Source organism: Macrotis lagotis, chromosome 1 (assembly GCF_037893015.1).
Source record: "Macrotis lagotis isolate mMagLag1 chromosome 1, bilby.v1.9.chrom.fasta, whole genome shotgun sequence".
In the NCBI taxonomy this organism is placed as follows: domain Eukaryota; kingdom Metazoa; phylum Chordata; class Mammalia; order Peramelemorphia; family Peramelidae; genus Macrotis; species Macrotis lagotis.
The window spans coordinates 292,937,398-292,957,216 of NC_133658.1; the positions used below are offsets into that span (position 1 = coordinate 292,937,398).

At 48.2% G+C, this 19,819-nt stretch overlaps 1 protein-coding gene across 2 annotated transcripts; it reads right to left on the minus strand.

Moving 5' to 3' along the window:
- Positions 1-2,563: 2,563 nt before the first annotated feature.
- SLC27A4 (solute carrier family 27 member 4) lies at positions 2,564-19,607 on the minus strand. 2 transcript variants are annotated; one of them, XM_074211038.1, is made up of 13 exons: positions 19,558-19,607; positions 17,171-17,337; positions 15,549-15,943; positions 14,387-14,545; positions 13,036-13,105; positions 12,847-12,938; positions 12,504-12,613; positions 11,190-11,399; positions 10,767-10,893; positions 8,483-8,620; positions 7,814-7,978; positions 5,615-5,761; positions 2,564-5,174 (listed from the first exon to the last, which is right to left on the minus strand). In XM_074211038.1, the coding sequence occupies exons 2-13, from the start codon at positions 17,329-17,331 to the stop codon at positions 5,017-5,019; spliced, it is 1,932 nt and encodes a 643-aa protein (XP_074067139.1). In that variant the 5' UTR covers positions 17,332-17,337; positions 19,558-19,607; the 3' UTR covers positions 2,564-5,016. The 2 variants fall into 2 exon arrangements, with proteins under 2 accessions (XP_074067139.1, XP_074067138.1); XM_074211037.1 differs by lacking the exon at positions 19,558-19,607 and adding an exon at positions 19,266-19,457.
- Positions 19,608-19,819: the final 212 nt, after the last annotated feature.

The window sequence follows — 19,819 nt, forward strand, 5'->3', positions numbered from 1 at the left end:
TTTCCAGTTACACCATTTATTTAGTCGGACACTCTAACTTGATTTTACTGATATAAAGATGTTTATTTTGGTTCCCTTCAAACGAAGTACAACTCCTATAACGGCTGGAATTTCTTCCTTATGTTGAAATCTTCAAATCTTTGGAAATATATCATGGTAATGGAGATTTTTTTCCCTCCCATTCCTAAACTAGGACTGTCTCCCTAAGCTGAGCCTGTGCTCTGACCTGGGCTCTTTTGATTCTGAATTTTTTTTTTATTATCCCCATGCTCATTCTGTTTCCTTTGTATACCTGCATTTCCTTTAAGTCTCAGTTTCTCCCTTCTTTTTCTTTCAGGGCTTTGCTTCCTCCTAGCCCGGTCTTCCCAATTATTCCCCAGCCAGGATTGCCATTTGGCATTCTCAGCCCTTCAAGGGGACAAAACCTCTTCCCCTTAGCCTAACCCAACGCCCTCCCATCTCTCCAGTAGTCAGTCAGAAAACACAATGTGTAGCGCAGGCGGAGGAGGTAGACAAATCAGATATTCCTCAAACCAGAACTTTACGACTTGGCATTTTCTGTGGCTAGCACAACCCTTCCAGCTTTAAAATCTTGTAGAACGTCGTCTGTTTCCTTACCTTTAAAATGAAGGTAGACTACATGTTGGCAACGGCTCCTTTGTGACTCTTACCATTCTCTATACCAAATGAGATGCTTGAAAAGCTTTTAAGGTTCCTTCTAACTCTAATAATTATTTTATGTTCATTGTTCTGAGGTTTCTTCTAGTTGTGACATCCTGTGATCCTATATAGGCTCGACCTCTTTTTTCTAATGTTTATGTCCCTCAGTGTCTAGCATAGTGTTCTGTTTTCATTCATAGATACTTAAATTGAATCTAATCAATAAGCTGGTCCTATCAGTTTTTCCTTCATACTCGGTTTCTCATCACTTCCAATATTTCAATAACTTTCCCACAGGTCTCTTTGCTTCCTTTACTCCCTTCCATTCCCTCTTCATAGGTGGTCAGGTAAATTGTTAAACCTGGCTTTTATCCCCCGAGTTCCCTGTTCAGAAACCTTCGGCATCCCCCTAGGGCAACTAGGGTAACGTCAAAACTCCCCAGTCTGGCATGCTTCTCAAGTTCCTTCCAAAGGACCCTGGAGCATCATTTGCTCCGCCAACCCCAGGCTGACGAGAGTGCGTTCCTGGGCTAGCTTCTATGTGCGATTTTAAAGATTATAATTCTTGATCATTTTTGGCGGAATCTAGGGATGGGGAGTGTAGGGTGGGGGTGGTGCGGGGGGAGGGGACGGACCCCTGAGACTCCCGCAGGAACCGCCTTCAGTTCTTTCTGAAGCATCTAGGAAGACAATAGGAGGGTCGGGAGGGGGCTAGAGGGCTCTGGTGGGGACCACAGTCCGCTGGCCTTTGTCTGAATCCCCCCGGGCTCAGTCCTGAACCCTCGGTGGCTCAGAGAAAAGACGACGGGGGTGGTGGGGAGAGGGGCGGGGAGGGTCAGGGGGAGCTGGAGTCTTTTGCAGGCTTCCTATCCCATTCTTGTGCTAATTGGATGTCAAGCTGAGATCAGTGAGAGGGAAATCAGTCCCAGCGCTCGGGTTAAACTGCAGCCAAAGAACGCTCGGATGGAGAGCGGAATATCATTAGTGGCCGAGGAGCTTGGCGGGGCTGGGGGGCCGGGGGAGGGGGCGGGGAGCAGAGGGCTAGGAACGTGGGGCCCCATTGAAAGCAGCTCCCTCCCCTCCGGCTGCCTTCAATAGACCCCTCCGAGGTATTTAACCTTCCCAAGAGTTGAAAGCGATCCAGCTAGCGGTGGCTCTGAAGGCCACTTGCCTGGCAGTCTGGGGCATCCCGGGGCAGGACCGCCAGGAGACACTTTTTTTTTTTTAAAGGAGGAACGGCGTTGATCCAAGCCCCTAGAAAAATCCGTCTCGGGGGCACCGGCCTCACCTGCCTTTTGTAGGGAGCAAGATGGAGGGATCGAAGACCTACCTGGCTCCCGATCCCAAGTCCCTGGGGCAGCTGCCTTGGGTCTGTTCTCTCAAACTTTAGATGAATCACCTCTCCTCCAACTCTAAAATTAATCTCTGATAAAGGGCTTAAGAAGGGTCATGAAATCAATCTCACAGTCATAAGCTACCTTAGAATTCATCTAGTCTCATTTCACAGATGAGAAAACTGAGGCTCAGAAACAGTGTCCGGCCTAGGGTCGCTCACTCCATGTTGAAAGAGCTGGGACCAAGGCCAAGGCCTCCTGGCAGTCCCACTTCCAATGCCCAGCACTGCTTTTCATGGCTATGCTCCAGCCCCCCTCTCCCCCCCCAAGTTGACTCAGCTTTCTTCAGAGAGCCCAATGGGATAGTACTTAGTTGGAGACAGGGCTGGCGCATCCCCAAGCAAAGGTGAGCTACTTAAGTCTTCTTCACCAACCACAAGGAAAAGGGTTTTCCATTTTAGATGAGGAGGTTCTTCCCAACAGTGACTATAGTTCTATATCGCCGGGTGGCAATGCTTTCTTCCATCTGTGAGGTCAGTGAGCTCTCTCATTCTACTTTTTAAAATTATTTATTTTTGAATTTCACAATTTTTCCCCTAATCTTGTTTCCTTCCCCCACCCCCTCTCATTTTACTTTTTTGAGAGGTTAACACAGCCAGTTTCAGAGAACTCTGAGGTTCTGTATTTCCTTGGAATAGAGGGGTTTCCATATTTAAAACAGGCCCAGTTCTGGGGTTTTCTTTCCTCCACCTTTAACCCCTTCCATTATTGGAAGATGTTCCCTGGTCCATTCAGGACTAACAGAATAAGCACACCTCACCCTGGAACAGGAGCAGCTTGATAGCACAGTGGACAGAAAACTCAGCCTGGACAGGAAATTATTCAGTCTGTTTTTTCTTGTGCCTTAATCTGTGACTCTCTTTGAGGTTTTATTGGTAGAGATTTGAGTGGTTTGCTGTTTCCTTCCATAGTTCATTTAACAGATGAGTAAACTGAGGCCAGATGTGTAAAGTGACTTGCCCAGCACCACACAGCTAAGAAGAGGAGTCTTTCTGACTGAAGGACCAGCACTCAATCCACTGTGCCACCTAGATATCCCTGAAATCAGGAAGACCCAAGTTCAAATACAGTCTCAAATACAAGCTGTGTGACTCTGGGCAAGTGACTTAATCCTAGTTGGCCTCAACTTCCTCATCTGGAGAAGGAAATGACAAACAATCCCAGTGTCTTTGCTCTGAAAATGGATCATACATAGGACTGAAAAGACTCAACAACAAAATCCCTAAGGCAGCAGGCAGGGCAGGCAGGAGTCAGCTAGACAGGATTAACTAGGATCAGCTTGCCCTCTCCTGGCCACATGGGTTAGGTGCAATCCATCTAGGCACCTGACAAGCGCCATCCTGGAACTTCTGGCCCTTTATTCCACTCTCTTATTTTAGAAAGAAGTACAGTGTTGGATCAAATGCAGTGCTAAGATCTGAATCCTTATCACCTGACTTCCAATCTAGGGTTCTTTCCATTATATCAGACAATCAGGAGAGACCAAGATTTGTAAGGCCAGGGCGACAGGGCCTCTGGTACTCAGCAGTGTGTGGGCAGGAAGGGCCCGATTCCACTCTAACTAGAAAGGATGGAAACAGAGACACCCATCTACCCAGCAGACTGGGTCAAATACTAAGTGAGGAGTAATAACAGTACTAGCAGCACACCCAGGAGAGAGAATACACTGTGATTTGGAGGGGAAGACAGAGGGTCACAGTTCAAATCTGACCTCAGATATTTAATAACTATCCAGCTAGGTGACCTTGGGCAAGTCACTAATTGCCTGGCAACCCCCATTCCCCCCACAAAAAAAAAAAAAGAATGAAGAGCTAAAGAGGAAATCTGGAGCATGACATGAGCAAAGCTGGAAGCAAGGGAAGCCCAAGGCTGATTCAAGAGACAGTCACTCTCAAACATTCACATAAATTAGGGTGGGGAGAGACAAAGTCAAGTCTGAATTTATTTTCCATAGATACCCCATCCCCAAATACTCTCCCACAGCAAGAGGTATGCGTCAGGCCAAGGGGTGTGAGGGAGAATTGGAGACAGAGACACAAACTAATGCCAAGGGGAGGGAGCGGCTGCAGGGGGGCAGGAGCTGGGAAGGGCAGCTCCTGCAACGGAGCCAACCTCTCCCTCTCTCTCTGCAATGATCCTGAGAAGCTTTGGAATTATCTACAAGGCCAAAGAGAAGACCCCACTGAAGAAGCCTTGGCCAAGGAAAGGTGTGCAGGGGAAGGGGATGTCTCCACAGCACCACCTGGATCAGGGACTCTGGCAGGGCTCTGTAGGCTCTTGAAACTGGAGGAGCTTTAGTTCTGGTGGAGAGTGATCCCTTTAGCTACTACCCTCCTCCCTTGTCTAGACCACAGAAGTCAAAAAGTGGCTTAGATAGCAGCCATAGTCCAAAGAGAAACAGAACTTCCATCCTAGTTCTCTTAGCCAAAAAAAAAAAGGGGGGGGAGGGTGTGGGGCAGTGAGTGGTTCTTGTCCTCTGGTTGGTTGGCTTCCTGAATCTGGGCTCCTTACCTTTTGGCAAGGTACAGGGAGTGTGAGACAGCAAGAATCTTAATTAGAGCACTGCCCTTTCAACCTTCCCCCCCTCTGTGCCCTTTCCCCTCCCCCCAAGAAATCACCCTGAGAATGCTCAGTCACTCTCTGCTCTCTAGGGTATGGAGACAAAATGAAGGATTGAACTCATCCTATCCTAAGCCTTCCAGCTCCCCAGACACAAGGCTTTCATGGAAAACCTCTAATGTAGGGGTAGAGGAAGATGGCAGTAAAGTCACTTGGCAATTTCAGAGCAGAGGTGTTCACTGCCTTCCCTTCCTCCACCCCAGGCAGCATTCTGGAGGAAGGGAAATGGCCCTTACCACTGCCCACTTTGGTCTGACACCATTTCCCTGTTCCCCAAGAACCTTCCAGGGGCTTAGCCCCTGACTCAGTCCAGCCCCTGGAGTGGGAGCAGGGATGGAGACAATCAGAGTTTCTCTTCCCCAGCCTGGATGCGGACATAAGCCTTGGAGTCCAGGGGAAGATAGCGGCAGAGCCGGGTATCCAGGTAGAAAAGGGGATCCTTCACCAAAGCTGGATTGAAGCCCTCTTTCCGAAATTCCGCCTTCTGGAATTTGTAGGTCGCTGGAAGGAGTAGGGAAGGGAAATTAGATAAAATTAAGAAAGGGGTATCTAGTTGCTGGAGACAGGAAAGGCCAGAATAGCCTTAGTACTAAAAAACTGAAGGAATAAAGATTAGAGAAATATTTACCAAGGAAGAAGAAAGAGATATGGATCAAAGATTTGGAACAGAAAAGGATTTCAGAGGCCATCTTCCCCTTATTTTATAGATAAAGAAACAAACAGACCTTGGTTCAAATGATTTGCCCAAGTCAGAGCTAAGATTTGAACCCAGGTCCTTTAGTACTGTAAGTAGTGAGGTCCAGAATAGGAGATGATAAGGGAGACAGCTGAGGGTAGGAAGCTCTGAAAAGATCCTAGGAAAGGAGCTGCTCATAAATGACTTATGGAGGAGTCCAGGCTAGAATCCCTGGAAGGAAGGGAAGAGGGGCCTTCAGCTGTACCTGTTTTATGGAGCTTAGGCAGGAAGCGCAGGAAGATGGGGCGGGCGTAGAGGGGAAGTTCCTTCTCCAGGGCTTTGGCAAATGCTGTCAGGTCACAACCACCTTTGGGGTCTGCGATTGCAGCCATACCTGCCCGACCTTCAATACCTGTAGTGCAAGAGGAGAGGTATCAGAGGGCACCCATGGGCACCTGCTAGGCTTGTCCACAAAACCCATGTCATTCACCTAGGAGGCATAATCCACAAAGTGGTCAACTGATAAACATCCTATAAATATTCAGATGTCACGTATTCAAAACACTCTGCTAGTCCAAAAAGGCCATGTTAGCTGTTACTAGGATGCTGTGAATGATGACACATCTGCTTGTAGCAGAGAAGGCCCGACACCTAGTGGCCACTCTGGGTGTTACATGTAGCCATGTAGGTGAGCAGGGATCTCAATTTAACAGCTACAATCACAGAACCTTAAGAGCTAGAAGTAACTTCGGGGGTCACCCAAATCAACCAGCATCCAGTGAAGAGGTATATGCTATGATTATTTTTTAATCAGTTATTTTGAATCTCATTCTTAAGAAGTTTGTATTTTAAATAAATTATAATTATTTGATTCAAGTTCAATTTTGGCCTCAAGCTCTTATTAGCTGAGCCATCTGGGACAAGTCTTAACTACTCTCAGACTCAGCGAAAATCATGATGAATATCAGAGGATATAATTCATGGAAAAGACTTTGAAAAATAAAGCCTACCTAAATGCTGTTATTATTACCTATGTGGACAGAGTACCAGTCTTGGAGTCAGGTAAACTCATACTCCTGAATTCAAATCTGGCTTCAGACACTTAGTAACTTTAAGACCTTGGACAAGTCACTTAACCATTTTTGCCTCAGTTTTCTCATCTGTAACATGAGTTGGAGAAGGAAAGGGCAAACCATTTCCAGTATCTTTGCCAAGAAAACCCAAACACGTAGAGTAGGAAACAACTGAACTACAATTATTACCTGGAGCCAAAATGTGCCCCTGTATCTTTTACCCCCTTTATCCTAGTTCTGCCATTCAAGGAGCTAAACAATCAAACTAAGTTATTAACATTTGCTAAGTGTCTGCAAAGATTCCTGCTAAGCACTGAGAGAAATACAATAGACACTGATTTAACAGAACACTTGGGCTGAAAAGGTGGCAATAAAACATATCCCAAACACATCCTGGATATATATGGGGGAAAAAAAAAGATGTGTGATCAAGGCAATGGGGTTAAGTGGCTTAAGTGTCTCAGGCTGGATTTGAACTCAGGTACTCCTGACTCCAGGGCCAGTGCTCTATACACTGCGCCACCTAGCCACCCCTCTATATTCACTTTTTTAAAAAACTTCTCATGTTTTTCCTTCCTATCCCATGGTTTTTCTTTCTTTTCCCTTGGTCCTAATTCCTCATACACAAAATGACTAATATGAGGGCATGTTCCCCATAGGTGTATGGAGAAGGTGGGGGAGGGGAAGTGGTAGAAAAATGTGCAACTTATGAATATGCAAGTGGATGAATGTTGAAAGGTTTTCAAGACATGTTGGAAAAATTAAAATATCAAAAAAAAAGATGGAACTAAAATGTCATCTTCTGAATGAAGTTGATATACACATCTCCCAGATTACTTTGTATTTTATTACTCTCTATATTTTTATTTGTTAAATTTAAATTTATGCTGTATACCCATATACATCCACATAAAAAAATATAAACTAATTTCAAGTAGGTTTTGTTATATCCTTGTTACCTGCACAGTAACTGAAACACTGGTAGCACTTGAAACTTCCCTATGACAGTGAAAGCACAGGTTCAGATCCTAACCCTAGCACAGTGTTTTGTGTACAGAATAGCTGTTTAATAAATGCTTGTTGGATTTGAGCCCACAAAATATGAAAAAAAAAATCCAGCATCTAGAACAGTGCTTCATGTATGCAGTAGATAATTAATGCATCATTGGATCTGAGGCCCCCAAAATATGAAAAAAATCCAGAGGATGGAGAATTCATGGAAAAATAGAAGAATTGTTGAGAATGACAAGGTGTGGAGGGAAAGCCCACATCATTGAGATTTTGACCCTACTAAAGTACTGTGGGAGAGAGAGAGAGAGAGAGAGAGAGAGAGAGCTATATTATATGTTAAGTGCTCCCATGAAGAACACGTGAGGATGCTTCGCTCGTACCTGGCACCTCCACACCATACACAGCTACATCAACCATGTTTAAGAGTCGGCTCAGGATCCCCTCCACTTCTGTAGTGGATACATTCTCTCCTTTCCACCGGAATGTGTCACCTGTCCGGTCCCGGAAATACAGGTAGCCCAGTTCATCCATGACCAGTACATCACCTGATGAAAGAAGGAACAGGGCTCAGGTGAGGTCTGGGGGATGGGGCTTCAGTTCTCCTGCTAGAACATACCACAGGAAGCGGAGAATTAGGAATCACGAAGAACCAGATCCAATACCTCTAAGATTAGTTATGATGTCCAGCAATTCCCAGTGCCTGAGGCAACCCTCTCACTGTAAATTACAGAGTTGCTGATTTTTATATCACTAAGGAAGAAGGGTAGGTTCAGGGCACCCAACTCCTCCCCATCCCAACACATCGACACACACCACATTCTCTCTCTTTCACACACACACACACAAAAAACTCCCTACAAACAGTTCTAAAACCCAGGTTTGAAATTTGTAAAAGGAAAGCAAGTTCTTGGGAATGTGGAGGAAGAGGGTGTTTTAAAGGATGGGCAAATCTGGTGTTAATCCCTTCATTTTCTTTCCCACACCCAAAAAGAAACTGAAGGGGAGAGGGAAAGTAGCAAAACCCAGGGATAATGAAAAAGGGTTCTGACCACTGAGATAAGCCATGTCTCCCTTCTTGAAGACATCATAGGCAATCTTCTTATCATTGGCACCCGGATTGATGTATCCATCGAAGCGCCGAAGCGGATCATGCTGCACAATTCGGCCTACGAGTTGACCTGGCTCCCCTGGGGAAATCAAAGCTAAGCTGGGATGCTTTCTCCTATCTGGTGACCCCTCCCCATGTTCTGTTTCTGTCCAAAACCTTACCTGGCCCCACAGGGTCACCCAAACTCCATCTAAACCCCTGCTTGGTCCAGTGTTTGAGGCTCTTTTCCATTGTCTCATCCATCTGCCAACTCCTCAGCCTCATCTCCTGCTGATTATTTCTCTAAGACCCATCAGCCCCGGCTAGGTCATCTCCACAGCATTCCTCACCCCACCTTGAAAGGCCCTCTTGGTCCCTTCATCTTCAGTTGGATTGTTATCCATATTCCAAGGCCTAATTCAGTTCAACAAAAGGATCCCTTGACCACTCCATGCCTCAGTGACATCCCCCTCTGATTTCTTACAGTGCTTCCTGTGAGTCCCACATATCTGGCACTTAGGTCAGGATATACCATCTTTTAATTTGTGTGTACATATATTGTATATACATACAGACACAAATAAAAACAATTGAAACAGAAAAGGTCTGTAAAGAAAAAGGGGTGGTCCTGGGTAATGTGCAGGAAGGGATTGGGAGGTCAGACCTAGCACTTATATGATGCTTTAAAGTTTGCAAAGCACCTTAAAAATATCTTATTTTATTCTTACAATAACACTGGGAGGCTGATATGTTCTTGTATACTCATTTTACAGATGAGAAATCTAAGGCAGAATTCGCCTAGAGTAATAAGGTACTAAGGTAGAGCTGCTCAACTAAAAACTTAGTGAAGCTAAATTTGAACTCTGTTCTTCCTGATTCTAGGTCCAGCATTATCTACTCACCCACCTAGCTGCTTCATTGTTTGTTGTTCGGTCCTGTTTGATTCTTCATTACCCTATTTGGGGTTTTCTTGGCAAAGATATTGAAATGGTTTGCATTTCCTAACTTATTTCACAGACAAGGAAACTGAGGCAAAGAGGGATCAAGTGATTTACCCAGGGTCACATAGCTAGTGTCTGAGGCCAGATTTGCATTCAGGAAGCTAAATCTTCCTGACTCCAGGTCTAGCACTTTATTTACTGAGCCACCTAGTTGCCCATCTCTATTTATACTATATAACTATTTTGATATCTATCTGTAACTATACTATATCTCTCTATTGAGAATAAAAACACAGAGATTGATGATTGGATGAATGGATAGAAAGATAATGAGATGTACAGACATGGGTGAATGGTTAGATACAGATGCTGAATGGATAGGTAAATTGAGAGAGGGGTATGGATGCATGACTGGATAAACAAAGGGACTGACAGATATGAAGAGAGAGAGAGAGAGAGAGAGAGAGAGAGAGAGAGAGAGAGAGAGAGAGAGATCGCTAGATATGGATAAAGAAAGATGGATGGATGGTTGGATAGATTAGTAGATAGATGTGGATGGAGAGAGAAAAAGAAAGAGAAAAGGGGTATGGTATAATAAACAAAGTCAGTCTTGCAAGTCAGGAAGCTATGAGTGTACTATCTGCCTCTGCACATATTAGCTGTTTAGGGAAAAATCACTTGACTCCTTAACGACTTTAATAAATTTTCTAAGAGTATAAGTTACAGACTAGTTGTCAAGCTGCATTTTCCCACCAGAATTTCCCAATACCTATGAAATCATACATCTGTATAAAATGTATGTGTCTGTGTGTAGGTGTAGGTTCTATCTCCCCCTTCCTCCATGAATGCAGAGGCTATTCCTTATACCCTTTTATATTCCCTACTGCAAAAGTGTCAAACTCAAGCCAAACCAAAACAAATATAAATACAATAAAACATAGGTAATTACAATGTGTGATTTTCTAAGTCAACACACACCTGCAGGGTTCTATTTGAGTTTGACACCACTGGCCTAGAGTATCTAGAACAGGTCAGAGTCTGTGGTAGTGCTCAGTCTAACATCATTTAGACCTCAAACGTACCTCAGAGACCAACTAATCCAATCCCAAGGAGAGGGAAACTGAGGCCCAAGAAGATGGGAACCAGGATTAACTAGCACAGCACACTTGCTAAGGCGACATTGGGATGATTTCCTGCCCCCAGCCCTCCCTAACCAATCCCTCTGTCTATAGGCTAATTTCCTTCAGGTTCTTCCACCCCTCCCCCCATCTCTACTCTCAGAACCATCCATATTTCAAGTCAGACCTGGACCACAAGGAAGGCAGATGCCATTATTATCTCTGATCAACTCCATGGTGTCCTCGTTCACCCGCACAAGCCGGATAGGATAGACAAAGGATATGATGCGGCTATTGAAGCCACAGGCCCCCACCTGTGAAGACCGTGGCATAAGAGCCCTGATTTAGAAAGGCAAAACATCCCCCAATGACTCCCTCCCTCATCTTATGCCCCAGGTGAGTCCCAGGATTCTCTGAGGGACTTCTGTATTTGGGGAGGCACGAATGCTTCTCCTTGGAGCTGTCCCACCCCATCCAATCTAATGAAGTTAATCAGATAGGTCCCTGACTATGTAATGACCAGTCCTCATCAGGCCCTTTGCCCAGTCTTCCATCCTCCCCAGTACCTGACCAGGTGTGTCCCCAGATTCATTCCCTAATTGCCCCTGACCTGGCTATCGAAGTTGCCCACGCTGCAGTTGCATTCTGTGGCCCCATAGAACTCAGCCACCTGGGGGATGTGAAAGCGATTGATGAATTCCATCCAGATAGACTGTCGCAGCCCATTGCCAAGGGCCATGCGCACTGAGTGCTGGGTCTCCACTTCTCTTGGAGGCTGGTTCAGAAGGTAGCGACACAACTCTCCAATGTACTGAACAATCTGGGAGTTAGGAGGAAGGGTCACAGGTCGCGGCATTAGGTCTGGGACCCTCCCCTTACTCCCTGAGATCCTTCTTCTCCTCTACCTATATATAATCAGTTATTGAAGAGATCTTTGAATTCACCTAAATTCATCATTTTACATAGTAGGAAACCAAGACCCAGAGAGAGGAAGCCACTCAAAACGGATCACACAAATAAGTAGGAGCAGAGTTGGAACTAAATCCTAATGCTCCTAACACTATGTTTCTTTCTTTTTTATTTACATATAGTTTTTTAAATGCATATAAAACTTAACAAAAATATCAAAATTTCCTTCTGTGCCCCTTTTAAAACTTTTCTTCTGCTGTTTATTTTTAAAATTTTTTGATCTTTTCTTCCCTCATTTTTTACACCTCTATCACTGCCCACTAACTCACCTCTCTAATCACCCCTGCCCCCAGATAAACCCTTCCTATAAACAACTTCCAAACCATTATGCTCTCTCTCCAACACAATGATTACTGGGTCCTCATCTTAGAAGTACACTAGAGACTATCTTCTTTATTTTTTTTCTTTTGGCAAAGCAATGGGGGTTAAGTGACTGCCCAAGGTCACACAGCTAGGTAATTATTAAGTGTCTGAGGCTGCATTTGAACTCAGGTCTTCCTGACTCCTGGTCAGTGCTTTAACCACTATGCAACCTAGATGTTCCTTTCTATCTTCTTGATCAGTCTTGTCTCCTCCACTGGACTGTTAGTTTCTTGAGGGGTAAATTCTCTATCAGACACTGCCTAGTGTGCGGTAGGAAAGGTCCCCAATAAATATATGTAAATGGTCTGATTTCCTCATCTGAAAATGAGTAGGCCAAGTTCTACCCGACTCTACCCTCACAGGACATTATAGGGATCAAATGGGGCAATTAGATGAAAAGTAATTTGAAAAGTGCTATCACCAGAGGAACACAAAGGGCCTCCTCAGCTGACAGCTTCTCTTTCACACACTCTCTCTGCTTCTCTGTCTCCACCTCCCTTTCTCTCTCTCTCTTTCTCTCTCTGTTCCCCTTAAGTCCCCTCCTCTCACCCCCTCCCACCTCCCCACCAAGTTCTCCAGCTGCTCTGCTCACCGTACAGTTATACTTGATACAGTCATCCCAGAATCGAGAGGCAGAGAATTTCTTTCGGATCACCACAGTCATCCCATGTAGCAGACACTGTCCAACCCCCACAATGTTCCCTGGTAGATGCAGGGGGAGCCCAAGGTGAGTGGGGGAGGAGGGGGAGTAAAAGAAAACTAAACAAAGGCTCCAGAGAAGTCCCCTTCTCTCTCTAGCTCAGAAGGGAGACCGGTCCCAGGGAAAGCAAAGGAGATTCCAGTCACCCACCCCATCCCCATCCCTTATATGAGAGTCAAAAGGTGAGAGGGAATAAGGACCTGCCTTACATGGGCCCCTAAGAGTCTAAGGTTACCTGCTGAGTGATAGAGAGGGAGGCAGTCATATACAATGTCACTAGAACGCATTCGGAAGCCATAGTAAACCAGGGCAGCCATCCGGTAATACCTGGGACAAGCCGGGGTTGGTAGAGGGAGAGATCAGATACCTGGTAGAACCTGGACTCCATTCTTGCCTTCCCTGAGCACCACCCTCACCTCCTCACCTGCTGTGCACGACGATGGCAGCTTTGGGCATTCCTGTGGTGCCAGAGGTGTAGATGTAGAAAAGCTTATCTGAGGAGGGTGGAACACAATGGTTGGCCAGAGCTAAGTGAACAAGGTAGAAGTGGACTGGGGAACCACTACCCTAAGGGGGTACAGGGGAACAGAGCCAGACCAGGAAGGAAGAAGAGAGAAGGAAAAAAATGGACCCTTCCTCTTCTATATTTATTCGAATCTTACTGACTCTTTGAGTCCAGCCACCTCCATGGAGTCTTCATCCCCAAACACTAGAGCTTAAAGCAACCTCTTCTCTGGACTCCAGTTTACAGTTAGGGTCTATGCTCCTCACTCAGAAATAATCCCAAGCATACATATGTCTTATCTCCTTAGGTGATTTCCCCAAGAGGCAGGGAACATTTCTTACATTTTTTTCCTGAAGTTTTATACATCTCTACTACCTTCATAGGCACTTTGAGGGAATCATGGGAAGCTACAGACCCTGCCTTCAAGGAGTTTATAATCTGATTGAGGAGACAAGACAGAAGCATGTGAAAAGTCGTCATATGATACAAGAAATTTCACAAGGCAGAATGGAGTAAGTGCCCCATGAAGAGTTAAGCCAGAATGTGCTAAATGATTTGCAAGAAATGAGTGATCTGGGCAAGAGGAGAAGGGCAGGGAGGTACATCAAAAAGAGTCTGGATTGATTCCAGAGGACTTATGATAAAGCAAGTTATCCACATAAAGAGGTGAAAGGCTCAGAGTGCAGATCAAAGACTAATCTTTTTTTCCCCTTTATGTCCAAAATCCGATGTGGGAATTTGGGTTTACTTGACTATTACAGATTTGTAATTGGTTTTGTTTTTCTTTCTTTCTTTCTCAATGGGGAAAGGGGGAGAGGATTAAGATGTTGGAAAAAGAAATCAGAGATGAATCAAATTGGAAAGGTAGAAAGGAAGGAGAGAAGGAAAGCAAAAAAGAAAGAGAAAGAGAAGGAAGAAAAGAAGGATGAAAAAAGAAAGAGAAAGGAAGGAGAAGGAGGTAAGAAAAGAAAGGAAGTTGAAAGAAAGAGGAAGGAAAAAGAAAGGAAGGAAAGGAGGAGGAAGGGGAAAATAAAGGAAAGAGAAAGCAATAAAGGAAGGAAAAAGAAAAAAGGAGAAAGGAAAGAGAATGAAAGGCAAAGAAAAAAGAAAGAAATAGAGAAAGAGAGATAAAACAGGTTTGGGCTCAAGAATCAGCCAGGCATACATAAGTGATCAGTAAGGACCTGATCAGTAAATTAACAAATGGTGAGCCAAGAGAGAAGCAGCCCTGATCCAAGCTTTCTCCTGTGTCCAACAGTGGGGATCATACCAGTGAAGCCTTTATCTGGTCGACTGGGCAGGTTCTTGGGGGCTTTCTCCAGGAGGGGCTCCAGGTGCTCAGTTCGTGCTGGTACAGAGCTGGGGTCCCAGTCTCCTGAGCAGAGGAGACTCAAGGAATTGTCCAGGGTGCTGTGGATTTCACAGACAGCTAGAAGGAGAGAGGTGATTGGAGGGCAGTGAGCATTTTACAAAGCTCCCTGGTCCAGGAATGGACAGGGCCTCCCTTGGGCCAGCTTGCTGTTCTAAGGGGCCCATGATGCCAACCTCAGACACTGGGCAGAGTACCAGAAGGAAGACAAAGAGGCCAGGTAAGCTTCTCTAGGACATTTCTAGGGTAGGACAGAAGTTTTTTGGTAGGGAAACGGTGGAGGGGATAAGTGAGGATTGACTAGGGATATGGAAACCAGGGCTCAGTAATGAACAGTCCCTTCCCACATCTGGAAAAACAGAAGCAATCCCTCCAGGACAATGCTTAAATGCAAGCTAGTATAAGCTAATTCTGGCTTTCTCAGTTCTATTCCCACCCTCCTAGTTCCTTAGACTCTCTCCTCTCCACCCAGAATGTTCAATTAAGAAACTAAAGGGCTGGGTTCTAGTTCATGGTTTACATAAAAATAGATATGTGTGGGGAAGCTAGGGGGTGCAGTGGATAGAGCACTGGCCTTGGAATCAGGAGGATTTGAGTTCAAATCCGGCCTCAGACACTTAATAATTACCCAACTGTGTGACCTTGGGCAAGTCACTTAACCCCATTGCCTTGTAAAAACTTAAAAAAAAACCCTAAAAGTGGGGTGGCTAGGTGGCGTAGTGGATAAAGCACCGGCCTCGGAGTCAGGAGTACCTGGGTTCAAATCTGGTCTCAGACACTTAATAATTACCTAGCTGTGTGGCCTTGGGCAACCACTTAACCCCATTTGCCTTGCAAAAAAAACTAAAAAAAAAACAACTAAAAGAAATAGATATGTGACCTTGGGTACAAAAACAATTTGATTTTTTGGCCTCAATTTTTTTCTCTAATAAAATTGAGGGTTTATTTCAGGAATCCCCAAGTCCCTTTTAACTCTGCCCTTCTATGTTCTCACATCTCTCTTTCCTATGTTCTATTCTCCCATGCCTATTCTAGGGCCTCAGCTATGGGTTCTCACACTCACCAGAAGAGAGCTCACTGCCAAAGATGAGGATGCGAGCCTGAGAGGTAGTCAGGCAGTGGCGCAGGGCATCCCGTCGCAGATTAGTGTTGATAAGGGCCGCCTCCACCCCCAGCTTGGCCATGCCCAGCCAGAGCCCCACAAACTCATTTCGGTTCTCCATGAAGAGGGCCACCACATCACCAGAAACCAGGCCCCGTGCTTGCAACAGGTTGCCAACTGCGCTAGAGTAGTCATCTAGCTGGCGGAAAGTCCAGTGGGTATCTGTGCCCTCGAATATCAGGGCTGTCTTGTCGGGGTGGCGCTTCAGGGTAGCCGCAAAGATGGTAGGCACTGTCTGTTGCTCCTGGAGGTATTTCCTCACCTTCTGCTTTACCTTCAACAGGACAGTCCCAGCACTGCCAAAGAAAAGGCGGAGTCCCTTCAGGAATGGGTCCTACACTCACGATGACCATGGTGCTCACCAGTTGTCCCTTTGGGGATGAGCATCCTGGCCTCAGGATCCACTAGAGCCTGAACTCATGGCAAAGCAACCATATGCCAGCTTAAGTGCCAAACCTACATAGGGAAGGTGTTCAATTTAGGAGACAAAGGTTCCTTCTACTGCTTTCAAGCTCCTATGCAAAGGAGGACCTCTTGAGTAGGATTTCTTATTGTATACCTCAAGGAGAACCCAACCTAGCACTTCTTTCCATCAGGTATTACACACTTAGAGAATAAGTTCCTTCAGGACAGGAACTGCCTCAATTTTATACCTAGTAAAGTTCCAGGGCTTGTTGATCTCTCTATCTCTCTCTCTCTCTCTCTCTCTCTCTCTCTCTCTCTCTCACACACACACACACACACACACACACACACAAGCAATGGAGTTAAATGACTTGCCCAGGGTTACATAGATAAGTATTAGGTGTCTGAGGCAGATTTGAACTTAGGTCCTCCTGACCCCTGGCCACCCTTCCCTAATGGACAAATTTCTTTCCTCAGTTTCTCATAGGCATTTCCTGCTTGGGTAAACATGAGCCCAATGTTACTCTGCCAATCTTATAGTAAACCACACATTCCCACGTATTACTCTTGGCACGAACCAGTCCTGCTGTGCCGTGGTCCAACCTGGTCTCCCCCATGCCAGCCTTTATCCTTTTGGCCATGTCTGCCTACAACCAGTCCATCCACTTTGCACTGGTCTTAGGCTGGTTGCAGTCAGTCCCTGCCAGTATCATCGATCTGGACAAAGCCCCCTGCAGGCATATATAAAGCCATGGTATCCTTCTGAAGTCAGACTATATAGCAAACAAGGAAATGTTGGCTTCAAGATTGATCATTCCCACCTGACCCTTAGACACAATAGAGTACCCCATTGACCACCCATTCCCAATCCCCAGAGCACAAGGACTGAGGGCTCAGAAATCTAAAATCAAGGCCATTTCCTTGTCAGGATACTTGGATCTTTTGGGTTTCAGATAGCTAAAGGGACATGGGGAAAGCAGGGAGGAATAACTCTTCTGTGCCATGTCAAAAGGTAAGCCTATTGTCCCAGGAGGCAAGGGAAGTCTCTGGAGGAGACTGTAACCATAGGAACCCAGAGGGAGAACCTAGGTGTTGGGTCAAAAAAAGCAGGTACTCACAAGACATCTCGCCCAAGGGTCTTCCAGATGATCCTGATGAACCTCCAGCCCCCAAAGGCAAGGTAGAAACAGAACACAGAGAGGCCCACCTGTGTCCATGGCAGATGCAGCACCAGCCTGGAGAACACAGCTACCCCCACCAGGGACACCTTGGACAACATCTTGACCTGAGGGGCATCAGAGCTGGTCACTACCTTGAAGGCTTAGGAGTTTGGTTTCTCCTCCCCCCACCCCATTTCTTTGACTGGGTGCCTTGGTTTCCTTAATGCTGGGCAGTTTCATCTTCCCCAAGGACCCCTCTCAAAAGAGAAGGCCACCGGACAAAATGTCCAGTGGGTTGGACCCTGCTTCCTTCCTTCTCTTCCACTGGGATTAAACACCTTTTAGGTAACCCCATTCTTCCCTGATGTAATTGGGGGGGGGGCTGGGGAACAAGAACCACCCCAAGCATGGGCACAAGAAGAAAGAGGTAGGGGCTAGGAGGGAAGATTCTAGGGGCCTAGCACTATTTTGTGATAGGGTGGTAGCAGAGGGGAAGAGGGTACAGAAAAAGGACCAGGTTATGAATCAGGGGTTGGGGTTCTAGCATCCATTACACCATTAATGAGTATTTGATCTTGACAAACTTAGAATATTTGGACCTCTATTCATTCTTCTGCAAAGGGGAAGGGGGGGAACTCGGTAATCACTGAGGTCCCTGTTAGCATTTTATAGGTATGGGGAGAGGTGCAAGCCACATGGGAAGCCTTTTCATCCTTTTCAGACCGAAGTCTATCTCCTTGAATAAAAAAGGAATGCCTAGTTAGAAGCAAGACTGCAACAAAGGAGAGGTCTGAAGTCTCAGACTCTACTTCTGCCCATCATGGGCCCCTTCTTAGGCAACATCAGATAAGTGGTGCCTCCTAGCTCTACTGGCCCAGACCCAGCAAAGTCACAAGGAGATGAACTTCTCCTTCCAGCTTCTGGCCCTCACTGAGACACGGGGACTTTCAAAATCTCAATCTTTGGAGCCCTATGGCTTAGGGCAAGCTTCCTGGAAAGGGGGAGCCCAGGTTGGGAGGAAAGTGGAGTGGAATGGGAGGATCTCCAAGGGGTACAGTGCCCCAGATTGACCGCTAGAGGGCAGAGAGAAGGTTAGGGCTGGACTCGCAGGGACACTGAGGTGACATAAAGACCCAGGCCTGTCAGCGTGGTTTCTGGTGATGGATGCGAAGCCTCCACGGCTGGGCCAGGCGCGGGGAGAGCGCATCCCACACTACGTTAGCTCCATAAGTCTTCATGGCCAGAATTATTCTGGAAAGAGACCTTTGGGACTGGGTGTTCCTACCAGTTGACCTCAGAGGCAGACCATACCCTCTGGCAGGTCATCCACAGTCCGGACTCTTGGTTTCCAATCTTGCCCTGTCACAGACTTGCCGGAGAGGGCTGTAGTGGCTAGAAGGGCTCGGTTCCTCCCTGTCGAGCCCCCCCCCCCCCGCCCCGAAATGCTGACATGCAGGTATGCCGTGAGGTCCTCAAGACCGGGGCGCCGAGCATTCCGGGCCCTCGGCGGCTGCGGATTGTCCACGGGCAGACACCGACTCCTCCCGGGGCCACCGCCTGTCCCCGGAGCGGCTGCCCCCAGCCCAGTGTGCGGGCGGGGGCACACGATGGGGCAGCTTCCCGGGGCCGCTGGGCATGTGTCCTACCGGGCAGGAGGCAGAAGCGGCCCTGGGGTAAGGGAGGGGGCTCCGGGCCGGGCCGGGCCGGGCAGCCCTGTCCCCGGTGCTGGCCGGGCCTGCGGCGGGCGGGGCCGGCGGACGGACGGACGCAGGGGCGGAGGGCCGGGCGGCTGCGGGGCAGAGGGTCGCCCGGCCGTGCCCCAGGCCCCGCCCGACGCCCACCCTCCTCCCGGGCGCAGCGCGGGCCCCGGCCCGGCCCCCAGGGCGTCCACCCCCGCAGGGCCGGGCCCGGCGGCCCTCCGCGCAGCGCCCACCCCGGGCCGGGCGGCGCGGCTGCACGCCCGCAGCCCAGGTGGGCCGCGCAGGTGCCCGGGGGTCGGCAGCCCGGCTCCGCGCCCGCCCTCCGGGCCGCCCGCGGCGGGCACAGCACTCACCCTCCCGGCGGCGCCCCGGTGCCGGGCGCGGCCTCCCGCGCGCTCCAGAGGCGGCCCCGCTGCGGGCGCGGAGCCGGGCCGGGGCTCGGGCTGCGGCTGGCGGACTCTGCGGGCTCCTCCCGCTCGCCCTCCTCCTTTTCAGCCCGGCGGTCCGCCGCCGCCCGCGCCGCCCACCGCCCGCACACAAGCCGGCCGGGCCGCGCCTCCCGCCGCTCCGGCTCCTCCCGCGGCGCCGCCTCCCCCCCGCCCGCCGCGGCCGCCCTGCGGAGCGGCCGGGAAAACCGACTCGCACCTGGCCATGCGCGCGGGCGCGAGCCGCCCCGGAGCCGGCGCGCCCCCGCCGCGCGCCGCGGGGCACGCCGGGAGTTGTAGTCCCCGCCCGCTCCGGACTCTTGGGACTGGGGCTCTGACCCGGCCGGTTCTCGCGGGGAGCCCGGGACCCCGTGCCGCGGGGTTTGGGGGGCGGGGGTCACTGTGGTGCGGCAGCCAGCCGCTGCGGAGGCGGGGGGCAGCGTGCCCGCCCCGCCCTTGCCCCCGACTTTGGTGCCTGCGCT

Coding starts and splice junctions, on each gene's coding strand:
- SLC27A4 (XM_074211038.1), bottom strand. CDS start 17,331: ATGTTGTCCAAGGTGTCCCTGGTGGGGGTAGCTGTGTTCTCCAGGCTG. Junction 12,939..13,035: donor GCCATCGTCGTGCACAGCAG/GTGAGGAGGTGA, acceptor GGCTTGTCCCAG/GTATTACCGGATGGCTGCCC. Junction 5,175..5,614: donor GCCTAAGCTCCATAAAACAG/GTACAGCTGAAG, acceptor TACTCCTTCCAG/CGACCTACAAATTCCAGAAG.